At 42.3% G+C, this 12,665-nt stretch overlaps 2 protein-coding genes across 2 annotated transcripts in view; one reads left to right on the top strand and one right to left on the bottom strand.

Moving 5' to 3' along the window:
- LOC146963985 (serine palmitoyltransferase 2-like) overlaps positions 1–3,259 on the bottom strand; it is a 29,648-nt gene extending 26,389 nt beyond the window's left edge. The window contains exons 1-2 of the mRNA XM_085767272.1: positions 2,824–3,259; positions 234–428 (exon numbers count right to left, since the gene is read on the bottom strand). Coding sequence (XP_085623398.1) covers positions 234–428; positions 2,824–3,132 — 504 coding nt within the window. The 5' untranslated portion in view covers positions 3,133–3,259. The remainder of the gene's footprint in view (positions 1–233; positions 429–2,823) is intronic.
- A 4,077-nt stretch (positions 3,260–7,336) lies between these two features.
- LOC146963984 (semaphorin-4E-like) lies at positions 7,337–12,103 on the top strand. The gene is made up of 13 exons (XM_085768076.1): positions 7,337–7,474; positions 7,676–7,687; positions 7,819–7,914; positions 8,286–8,385; positions 8,509–8,619; positions 9,155–9,303; positions 9,376–9,545; positions 9,666–9,816; positions 9,910–10,132; positions 10,231–10,349; positions 10,436–10,602; positions 10,692–10,741; positions 11,617–12,103. The coding sequence occupies exons 1-13, from the start codon at positions 7,337–7,339 to the stop codon at positions 12,036–12,038; spliced, it is 1,908 nt and encodes a 635-aa protein (XP_085624202.1). The 3' UTR covers positions 12,039–12,103.
- Positions 12,104–12,665: the final 562 nt, after the last annotated feature.

Below are 12,665 nucleotides of genomic sequence, written 5' to 3'. Positions count from 1 at the left end.
CGTACAGTTAATTAGAGCTGGGTTCATTAAAATCGCTTTCATTCCACACCTGAAATACATCCTGCCTCCTGTTCCTTGACAGCAGCTCTGCACACAGCGTTGTCGCGGTACAACTCCTAACAACAAGGATACCATCCCAGCAACTTGTTTTGTTCTCAAAGTCTTCCCTACGACTTTTCTATACCCTCTTCCTGTAAACTCTCAGCTTGCATCTGTGTGTGGCGTCTTCTCACCCTTTGTTCCTCCTTCTCTCTGGCGATGTAGCACCTTTCGATCTTCCAGTGACGGAGGAAGTCACGCAGGTAGCCGAAGATGGTCAGGATGCCGTAACCCATGTAGGTGAGGACCGCCACCAGCATGGGAGTCTCCTCAAAAGACTCAATGAAAGGCTGACTGTACAGGCTGCCATGATGGGAGGCTGTGTGGACCTGGGTGACATGGAAACCAAAAAAAAAGTACTTTACTGAAGCATCATGAAAAAATTGCTCATAAAACCACTTTGAATGTTGAGATATGGCAACAGAGAGATAATTGGAGCTATTATAACTCTAATGTATTTGTAATTTGTTTACAATGCCATCATTGTGTTTCAGATACAGTATATTCAAATGAAGTGATACAGATCAGGGTTAGGTTTAGGCAAGGGTAACGTTATGTTTATGTTTCAACATGTAAACTATGTATAAATTGTTAAAAATCCATACGTTCAGGCTGTTAAATGCAAGTTTTTACAGTCTTATATTGTCATTTTTTAAATAAAAAAGACACAATGACTTAAAATGTAAACACTACATTCAGTTTGCTTTTGGGTTCAGTAAATAGCACAGTTTCATGTTGAGGCAGTAAAAAGGGGTAAAACACAAAAGTCACTGCTAAACATATAGGAAAACAAAACAAGTTTAGCATGTAGAATAGTAATCAAATCTTCCTATGCAAAACACATTTTCGTAATATTTTCTATGGATAAAATCTTGTGACTGAGAAAACATAAATGTCCACTTGCAGTTGGGCAGTGTTTCTGTAACTTCCTCTAAAGTGACTTGTGTTGAGCCAAATTTTGGGTGGGAGAAAGATAAGGCCACTGTATTAAGTTCTGTTCATACAGGAAAGAAAACACCGTGTGACATGCCACAGAGGAAAGATTTGACTGCCAAATAAGGAAAGAACTGGTTGTGTTGATGGAAATCTGAGCACTCTATGCTAAGTGATCAGCAACGCAATAATAAACTTTACACTTTCCCATTCTTTGTAAAGAAAACTCAATTTATCAACGTGTCGATTGCCTCCGTCTTTACGGAGTGGACGGGCAGAAACTCCCTGCCACCAGACGTTATGCAATTTGCTTTCCCATCATGCCCGTCTCTGTGCTCATGGCTATTAGACGCTACATGTGACTGGTCATGCCTCTCTCAAATACCTTACAGAGCAGCAACGCTGACATCTGCATGAACTGTAGGCTAATCAGCTGAGGTTCAGTCACCAGCTCCTCAGTCTCTTAGTCGGGCACTACACTTCAGCAGCATGAAATTATACTTTGTTTTATACACGACGATGTGTAGTGATGGTAATGACACTCTGTCTCTCCCCCACTTTTACTTAAGAATCTCAAACTACAGATAACTATCATTACTTTGCTTTTGTCAGCAGTTACATCACTGAATTATTACTATCATACTATGAGTGTCACAACTTTTCAGACACTGTTATGTCAGAGAAAACTGCTTCAATGTCTAAACATGCAGGGAACAAGTTACCAGGACACGTTTGGAAATTATGCAATGCAACATTCACACTCAAATTACTGAACCACAACATGTCTGTGAGTCTCAATGCCCATGTGTGTAACAGCATCCAGCCATGTAGTCAGAGGGGACACGTTAATTGGGACAGTAACAGAGGGTGCACCCAAGGGTGGAAATTTCATTAGCTCTTTGGAAAAAAAAAACAGATCTGCAGCATTCATGCAGTCTCAATGGACGACACTGACTGAACAGGTGGACCAGTTCAGCCAGTCCCCTGCTCACTGACTCATAGTCTCAGTTTCTCCCTGTTTCAAGAAAGTGGAACTTTTACAAACTTTTACTACAAGGCACTACAGTTTCAGTTCAATCTGCAAATAAGTCAATAAGAGGTTTATGCTGAAATACTCTGCTCTCCCTTTAACATAAACAGTTATCAGATGCATGAGTTTTGAAACATGTTGTTGTCACCAGGCAGTGAACAGCCCCCAGTTGGTATGACTGTAGGATTCATCACACAAAGGAGTTATATTATCCTCGGTTAGTGTCTCTTATTACAGACACATACTGAGCTGGACCTGCTCTAAAATTCGTGACACATTGTGCAATGTCAACTTTCACAGTTGAGCCATGCGCCTTTTTGAATCATCCTCCTCCTGTGAAACCTGTGTGGGGAGTGGTGGAGCTCAGCAGAAACTCATTCATAAAAGTTGAGATTTTAATCCATTCACATGACGCTTAGAGCCATTAAGAGTATGCCGAATGAAAAAGTGTCTCAAAGTGATGCTGAAACCGCTTTTCAATTGTGTTTTAAGGAAGAAATTGCCGTTGAAAAAAGGTGGAAAACTGTTAAATCTACGGTGTTTTCAATGTAGTTTGGTCTGTCTCTATGACAACAAACTGCCAGGAGAGGAGACTATCAACAGCAGGAGTCGTCAGCGCATTAAAAACATCTGTCTTATCAGTTTATAAAATGACAATATAGACAACAATCGTTCTGGTGTTTGTGTGTGTCCACAGTCCACATAGTGGATGCTTCCCCGGCTCCACCAGCCTGTCCTCCCCGTCCCATCCCGGGCCTCACCTCCTCCTCCTCGGGGTGGCGGTGGTTGTTGCTGTGCTGCTGCTCATGGCAGCGGTGCAGGCTCTTCACCAAGCCGTTTCTCTCCGGTTTCAGTCCGTTCTTCACGCGGTGACACACTTCCCCATCGGCTGGCTTGGTCGCGGGGCTTTCAGTCATTGCTGGCCGACGGTTGTGGACCCGCGACGGTAACTTGCATGTAGGAACACACGGAGCTCCGGAGCTCGCCTGCGGTGCAAAGCGGTGACAGTATCCGAGCCGGGGGACGTTCAGAGCCGCACTACAAACTCCCTCACTCCCTCGCTCGCACATGCAACGCGCACACACATAGGAGGACACGCACACACGCACACACTCGCACACACATTACACACACACGGTGAAACCTGAAAATCCAGACATTAAATACCGGAAATCAACGCCCAATAAGTCACATCGGAGCCTGCAGGAGGGGGCGGGGCAAAGAGGTTCACGTGTACGAAAAGGGCGGGGCTTGGCGTATGTCAACTTGATTCACTTTTAATCATGTTTACAGCACTTTCAGGAGGTAAGTCAGTTGTACAACCTGAATAAATTGTTAAATCCCAATAAGATTTACGTTATTTTAGGGGTTCTTTTATAGCCTACTGTAGGGGTTGACTTCATGTAGCCTATTATAGACCTAAAAAAGGGTAAAAATTGACAAAAATGTCAATTAAAATCATGAAGGAATCACTAAACTTATAAAATTATATAATCAAGTGTTACAGTTGTCACAAAAACGAAATAAAATAAAAGTTCCTGATAATGAACACCTTGTCAGGCATTATCCCATATAAAACAGTGTTATGGTGCCTTTAAAAAAAAAGAAACATGTTAACAAAAGCTGATATCCAAGCAGGGTGATATAAATGCATGACAGTAGCCTATCAATATGATTGAATAATTAAAGCAGAAGTAAGCGGAATATTTGTGTTAATATAAGTCTTAAATAGTTAGGCTATATCTTCCGACAGCAATCACTTAGAGTGTTTGGTCTGAAACACATGTCTGTCAGTCACTCTGCTCTGCTGTAAGCTGAGGAGAAAACTTTCCTTGTATCCTACAACCTTTATCCAATGAGGAGAGAGAATGGCATAAAGGGGCGGTCCTCTCTGTGTGTGCAGCCAAGGGATGCGCGTGAATGTGGTGATGTAGGGACGAGGACCAATAGATCCATGACAAGGGCGGGGACTGCTAACTCCATCGGCTGACAGGAAGTTAGCCAAAACGACCGGATCGCTTACTTCTGCTTTAAGGATATCACACAGGCTGCTGTAAATAGGCTATAATATGTCTTGACATTAAAGGATTTTTTGGTAACACTTTAGGCTACAATAAGGGTCCCTTAATTAACGTTAGTTAGCACATTATTAAGCATGAATTAACTGTTTACAGATATATCAATCATTATTATGTATTACTTAGTAGGGATGTCCCGATCCGATCACGTGATCGGAAATCGGGGTCGATCACGTGGTTTCAGACTCGATCGGAATCGGACGTTACATCCCGATCAGGAATCGGATATATTACATATCTACATGTCAGGGTTTTCCTATCTGTCTAAAGCGAAGACGGGCCGCATGGGGGGTGTTCAGATGTATTACTTTTACTGTAGACGTTCGTCATGTACGCTCATTACCCAAAGCGACGCGCATTCGGTGCAGCGTGCTTGTGTTTTGTGCATGGTCTGTGGCGCACAGCTCCACGGTGTGTGTGTGTGGCTGCGTCGTCGTGGACAAGTAACGATATGAAATGACGGCGCTTGCGAGAGTGTGAGAGACGATCGTGTCACCGTGTCAGCTCACTGTTTGTTTGTGTGTGTGTGGCTGCGTTGTTTCACTGCTGACTTCCAAGCAGCTTGTTGTTGATGTTTGAGCGCTACACACACCTGCAGCAACAACAGTCACTGCAGCTTCTACTGAGAGCGAGTCCGACGTAACGCACGTGAGACCGACACACGGACCGACCGCGCAGATGTCGCGGACATTGTTAAACTTCTCATACTGTTGAATAAAAAACTACCGTTGTGTTGCTTGATGGCAGATACAGAACCAGGTATTTATTTAAAGTTAGAGAGGTAGAAGGAACAAGGTGAGCTGGGTGAGGGAGGGAGGGAGGGAGGGAGGGAGAAGGAGCGGAGTGAGTGAGGGGGGGGGGGGGGGTGATGTCTTACAATACTGCAATAAATGTCATGGGCTTGTTATTGAGGTAGAGTATTATTGTGAGATTGTGATATTGTTACATCCCTAGTAGAGCACAAAGAACAGAAAAATAGTGGGATGATACAGTTGATCTACATTAAAAACTTTACTGCATTGCCAAAGTATCGGATCGGGACTCGGTATCGGCAGATACTCAAAATCAAATGACTCGGACTCGGACTCGGGGGCAAAAAAATGTGATCGGGACATCCCTATTACTTAGGGATAGGAAACACATTAATTAGCTAATGTAGCCAATTCGTAAGCAGTTAATTAATGTTTACTACTCAAAGTTAGTTAATAAATTAAAAGTTGAATATTGAAATTAGTTATCATTATGTAGCCTATGCATTACTCAGCATTAATAAACACATTAGTTTATGCTTAATAATGTAATAACTAACGTTAATTAAAGCAGAAGTAGCCTAAGCGGAATATTTGTGTTAATATAGGCCTAAGTCTTAAATAGTTCTATCTTCCAACAGCAATCACTTAGAGTGTTTGGTCTGAAACACGGGTCTGTCAGCCACTCTGCTCTGCTGTAAGCCGAGGAGAAAACTTTCCTTGTATCCTACAACCTTTATCCAATGAGGAGAGAGAACGGCATAAAGGGGCGGTCCTCTCTGTGTGTGCAGCCAAGGGATGCGCGAGCACATGGTGACGTAGGGACGAGGGCGGGGACTGCTAACTCCATCGGCTGTCAAGAAGTTACTGTAGCCAAAACGACCGGATCGCTTACTTCTGCTTTAAGGGACCCTTATTGTAAAGTGTTACCTTTTTTTTTTTTTCAGATTATCTCAGATATTAGGCTGCATTCATCTTGTATGATAATTATCTGTGCTATTTGCTTAAAATCAATTTGTGAGGTTTTTATGGATCTACTTTCTTAATGAATTTATAGCTATGAAAAGATTTGTATTTGTCTTGATAATGTGAGGTATTAAGGAACTGAGCCAGCCAGCAGTTTTAAGGTCATGTCTGTCATAAACGGAATTGAAATCAAGTGCTAACTGGTAAATCCCCAGCATCTGGCTCTTTGTCCAAGGGTTTGATATCAGCCTTATGTAGCCTACGCTGCCAGTTCACTCTTGACTCACCTCTGTGCAATGACAGAAAATACATTGTTAGCAGTTTAGTTCACTGAATTTTTAAGTAATCATGAGGAGTCTTTTTAATAGCCTAACTATTTTGTTCTTCTTCATAATGTTGCCTACAGTGCAGCCACAGTAGAACTCTTCATTACTTGTGTAAAAATCCCAGTTTAGTTGCTCCCTCTAGTGGCTTGAGGCTGTAGTGGAACCAAGACATGTCACATCTAGGCTACAGTATAACTTCTGCAGTCTTCAGCTGCACTGAATGCCTGCAGACTCTGCTTTAGTGCAAGATGGAGGATTTGCAACTACAGTAAAAGAGCAGGTTGTCAGTTCCATTGAAAGTGCTGAACAATACAGTTTTATACGTGCAAGAATGTGTCCCTCTCTTGACAGATAGGCTACTAATAAACGTGCAGGGTCAAGAAATAGCATTAAAATCATCATAAAGTATTATTTACAATTTAGACAGTTGTTCAAAATGTTTGTGCTGAAAATGTGTCAGTAGCCTATCATTTGAATACGTATATCCCATAATTACTGATGTTCAGTGAATTATAGCAGTTACCATCATGAACTAATCAGTCAGTTGATGAGCATGGAATAGTAAAACTTGTTTCTATGGAACCACACTGAATTTCAAATCAAATTAAACAACATAAATGAATACACAAATTGTTCACTGGTGTCTTTTTGGAAAGTAGGATCACTGACAGGTCAGACACTAATTTGCTAAATCACTGAACGGGTGTGTTTTTGTTTTGGGCCATTAGGATCATCATGGGACCGACTGTAGTGCTCTTTTATTTCCTCCTCATCATGGGTGAAAGTTTTCCCACAAGCAGCAAACCCCGCAGGAGTGTTACCTTCAAAGGTAAGACATCCAATGTAGATTATAAAAAATATATGACCTGTAGACTGTACACAATGTCTATAGACAATAATGTGCATTTCAATTCTACTTCGACAGACTTGGTACATAATCCAAATAAATAAAACATCACCTATATGATATTATAATGAAAGCAATCAAATAGATTTAGGAATAGTACAAACTACAACATGCAAAAGGAATAAAGGGCACTAAAAAATAACAGAACAAAACCGTCCATGTGCAACATTATTAGTAGTGTGAACATAAAACAATGGAACATGGATTTGAAAGATAGCCTCTCATCCTTTGTTGCTTCAGATATGGACATGAAACAGTTCAAAGAGTCTGATTTTGATGGGTTGAGCTCTTTGATGATAAGAGTCGACATCGGTCAGCTTGTTGTTGGAGCCAAAGGGAAAGTGCTCGCTCTCAGCTTGGATAACATCACCAAAAAGACCAGTGAGGTAACCAGATAAATCGTGACTTCCAATGTGGAGGAATTAGTTTTGGAGTTTAGCATACTGAAGCAAAAAAAAAAAAGGGAATCTATGCATTGTAAAAAAAAGTAATGGAAAGTATCATCAATCATATACAGTATACTGTATATGATTTATTATCAGGGCTTCTTGATCATTGCTAATTCTCTTAATTCTCTGTTCTTTCAGGCTAAATGGACAGTGAGTTCAGCAGACAGAGCTCTTTGTCAGATGAAAGGCAGGGACACACAGGTATAGTAAGAAGTGAATAACCACATCCGAGTGTCATCGGCCATGGCTCTCCAATATTTCATCCTGTATTATTACATTAGGACTGTGATAACTTCATCCGGATGCTGCATACAATGGGAGATGGAAAAATGCTTGTGTGTGGGACAAATGCTTTCAACCCTGCATGTGACCACCTGGTAAGTAACTTTACTTTCCCAAAGACTCCAAATGCAGCTCCCGTCTCATTTTGATGTATGGGTTCTAATTAGAGGCCAGCATGAAACAAGTGGTACAACCAGCTGCTGTAAACATTACAAATAAAAAGAGAAATCTTAGCAGCCTAGAGCTTTATCAACCCGAGGGTATACAAAATATATGCAACATGGGAAAATGATGCTTTCTATATATAGCTAATTATCCTAGGGAAAAAATAATTGGTAAATAAAAGGAATAGTTTAACATTTATGAATTGTTTATTTGTTTTTCTGCTGACTGAAATGAGATGATTGATTACATCCCCCAATATACATATCTAACTGAGCCCCACTATTTACATCTCCTTCAACAGATTTTCAACAATGGAAAAGTCTCACTGGACGGGAACAGGCAGGTGGGAAAGGGAAAAGTTCCTTTTGACCCCTACGACCACTTTGCTTCCTTCATGGATGGTGAGTTCACAGCTGTCCAAAGATTCTTCAAGGTTTCGTTTGTCACAACTGCTCCCCTCTGATGAACAGGACCACTGACCACAGCAATAACAACCCAGGGCTTGTTCCCTCTCCACTTGACAGGAAACACATTGTACACCGCCACTTCTTCCAACTTTCTGGGCACAGAGCTGCTGTTTCAGAGACATGGACTAAACCCTCTCAAGACTGAGATGAAACGGTCCTGGTTCAACGGTGAGCAGCTGAGACAGACCTTCACAATCGGTTCATAACTCTACACGCATCACAAACACAGCCGCTAAAATCATTGGTCTCCCCACACCCAACCTCACAGAACTAAACGAAAAATCCATCAACCGCCTAGCAAACTCCATAGTCCAAGACACCACTCACCCACTGCACAAATACATCACCCCACTACCCTCGGGACGAAGATACAGAACCCTCAAATTCAGGAGGGCTCGCCTGGGAAAAAGCCTGATCCCTGCAGCTATAGCGGCCCTGAACAGCAGGCCCCGCTGATCTGTCTGTCCAATATTGATCTGTCTGTCTGCTGTTTCACTGTGTCGTCATGTACTGTATGTTGTCACTGTTGCTGTGGATGTTGTTGTGTATACCATTGTCTGTCTTGTGATGTATTGTCTCTCATTGTGCAGTCTGTGAAAACAAATTTCCCCGTGGGGACAAATAAACTTAAACTAAAACTAAACTAAACCACAACACTATATTTTCTTTATCTGAGCTCATGTTTTCCAATGGTTTGTTTCAGAGCCTACTATGATTTCCATAAACCTTGTTGAGGGAAGTAAAGACAGCGAGAAGAGTGAAGACGACAATGTTTTCTTATTCTTTACTGAGAACGCTGTGGAGGAACACCGTGACAGCATCCGAGTGTCAAGGATTGCCCGTGTTTGCAAGGTAGACCATTATTTTCCTTGCAAGAGCAGCTAATTGTAAATCTGACTTGTAATTGAAGGTGTCTTGTTGTAGAGTGACCTGGGGGGAGAAAGGACCCTGCAGAAAAAGTGGACTTCTTTCTTGAAGGCCCGTCTGGATTGCCAGTTTGGCGACGGAGGCTCACCTGCTCTTGTTCAGGACGTGTTTCTTCTCCACGACCCAAATAATGGAAGCATCTTCTACGCCACATTCACCTCCAGCTCGTGAGTTGCATGTTTTAACAGAGGGTGGTGACTAATTAGTATAAAGATGTAAGATGTAAATGTGTTATAAATACCATGGGGAGAGAAAATAACAGGAAATCTTTCTTGTGTTGGTCATAGGGAGTCCTCAGGTGAGTGCACCAAATCTGCCGTCTGTGCCTACAAGCTGTCAGACATCAGTCAGGTGTTCAGTGGGAGTTTTCTGACTGAGAGGGAGAATGGGAGTTGGGACACATACACAGAGGAGGAGCCATTCCCCCACCCTGGCTCGGTCAGTATCAAACCAGGATGGAGTGAATTCTAATCTTTAAACACGGTTCTTGAATTGTGACACCTTCATAATCCAATTGTTATATTTTGATAGTGCATTAATGATGAAATGCGGGCCATGGGTGTGACGACCACTCTCGACCTCTCGGACAAGACCCTGCTCTTTGTGAAGAACCACCCTTTGATGGAAGGGGTGGTAACACCGATGACTGGTAAACCTCTGCTGGTCCAGAGAGGGACACGGTTTTCCAAAATCGTCGTGGACCAAGTCACATCACTGAACCAAACACAGCATCAGGTTATGCTTATCGGCACAGGTATACAACAACTGTACAGCATAAACAGAGTCAGACACAGATGGCACAGATCTTGACAGATGAGCTTCAGGTTGGATCATGCCTTTGCACTCCCTCAGACTCTGGTTGGCTGCACAAGGCGGTAAAGTTTGACGGTGAGGATGTTCACGTTATTGAGGAACTGCAACTGTTTCCCACCCCAGAGCCTGTCAAGTTCCTCCAGCTCGTCTCCAAAACAGTGAGGCCCAGTTTATGAATAATGTTTTCATAATGCAAAGCACAGCCTTTCACAGGGCAGCAGCAAACTGTGTCGTATTTCTGTAGGGTCAGCTGTACAGCGGCACCAATAACATGGCTGTTCAGGTTGATGTGAGGGACTGTAGCCACTACGCATCTTGCAATGATTGCCTTCTCTCCAGAGACCCTTACTGTGGCTGGGACAAGATCAGAGACCAGTGTGCATCTGTAGTTGGCGCATCAACTGAGTCTATGTAAGTCAGAGGTCCTGTTGATCTTTTACTAATGAGAACATGCTCTGCGGTTTTGGCTTCCGTATTGAAAGAGGTTTTTCTTCTTGAAGGATTCAAAGCCTCAGTGATGGAGACACCAAGAGTTGCCCAACCTCTGAATGTAAGTTAATTCCCCCAAGCAGAAACTGACAAAAATCTTAGATCTTACACATTTACTGTATCTTCATGGTTTTTACAGTAATATCTTGGTTATATGTAACTTAAAGGGATAGTTCACCCAAAATTGAAATTTCACTCATTATCTACTCACCCTCATGTGGACTAAGGGCTGGGAGAAGTTTCTGAGTCCTCCGTGGCTTCTCTGAGTTACAGGGGGTCTCGGCGTAGCAGTGCATGTCCATATAACGGTTGCAAATGGATACCAACTGTCTTCGTAACAAATTGACACACCAAAAAATATCCAAATACCTCCATGCTGCTCGTATGTAATGTCCGTCTTGTATTGAAGCCCCTAAATGCGAAATTGTCCCGAAAAAAATTAAATAAGTTTATATTTCAAGCTTGTTTTGTAGCGGAAGCTTCTCAAAGCTCCTCTTCCCGGCAAATTTGGACGAACTGGGAAGAGGACAGACCCTGGTTCGTCCAAATTTGATGAACCGGGAAGAGGAGCTTCCGCTACAAACAAGCTTGAAAAATAGACTTATTTAATTTTTTTCGGGACAATTTCACATTTCAGGGCTTCAATACAAGACGGACATTACATACGAGCAGCATGCAGGTATTTGTATGTTTTTTGGTGTGTCTTTTTGTTACGAAGACAGTTGGTATCCATTTGCAACCGTTACGCACTGCTACGCCGAAACCCCCTGTAACTCAGAGAAGCCACGGAGGACTCAGAAACTTCTCCCAGCCCTTAGTCCACATGAGGGTGAGTAGATAATGAGTGAAATTTCAATTTTGGGTGAACTATCCCTTTAATGAAATATAAGGGGTATATTGCAGATGTTCACCATTGATTCTTGATCTCTTCTTCAGTGACAAAGAAACCGACTGTCGTCCATCTCACCACTGAGATAGCGCAGGTTCTCCCATGTTCCCCTGGAACCAACCTACCAGTCAGCTGGCGCTTTTCTGACAGCATCCTCTCTCCTGGTCCCAGACATACTGTGCTCAGCCAAGGTCTCATCATCAGACCCTCCTCTTCTGAAGCTGGGCTTTATACCTGTGAAACAGTAGAACTGGTGAAGGGTAAAGTGCACCGCGAGACTGTGGTCCAGTACCTGGTCCAGGTTCAGGACTCTGACAGTCTTGTAAGGGACCTGATGATTACTTTGATCCTCATGGGTGTCATCTTGTTGGTACTGGTTCAGTTACTTTGTATCACATACATCAAGGCAAAGAAGCAAGGGAATGAAAACAGAAACAACAGTCAAGTGACCCCTATGAATCCATTGTAATGACCAGACCAATAAGGAATAACACATGGAGAACGGTCAGGCTCAGTGTGGTCATAGGAGTGATGGTCTCACAGGGGAGGAGAGGGAGTGTTAAAAGAAGTCTTTGACCTGTACTCAGTTGTGGTTTCATTAAATGCAGAAAACATATACAATCAAGTATTATCCAATCATTCAGTTTGCAAAGTGAAAGAGAATAATGATTATCTCTGACTTCCAAATAGCCTACATAAATGATCTGTAAGGTAGGCTACATCTACTTTTAATTGTTGATTGGGTTGGGAGTCTTGCCATTCCTTGTTTAGTATAATATAAGAAATTTTAACAAAATTTTACCTGCCACACGTCCACTTCATGTAAAGCTGCTATGCCCAATTATGCATAAATTTAGGCCTTGATAAAATGTACACGTATAATTAATACATCTGCCATGAGAGCTTATGTAGGCTTACTATTAAATTATAGCCGGCTCTAAAGTCTGTTTCTTTGAAAGCTAACAGTGCTTAACATTTACACGTCCAATACATACAATCCATAACTACAATGACCTATCAACTCCACAAAACTCTGGCGGTAGCCTAGGCTATTTGTTCTTAGGAATTTCTCGTCAACCATTGAGACGTTCTACAG

Source organism: Trachurus japonicus, chromosome 22 (assembly GCF_045865225.1).
Source record: "Trachurus japonicus isolate A0001 chromosome 22, Traja_1.0".
Taxonomy (NCBI): domain Eukaryota; kingdom Metazoa; phylum Chordata; class Actinopteri; order Carangiformes; family Carangidae; genus Trachurus; species Trachurus japonicus.
Note: the sequence above shows the minus strand (reverse complement) of the source record. Positions and strands in the feature narration are given on the sequence as shown.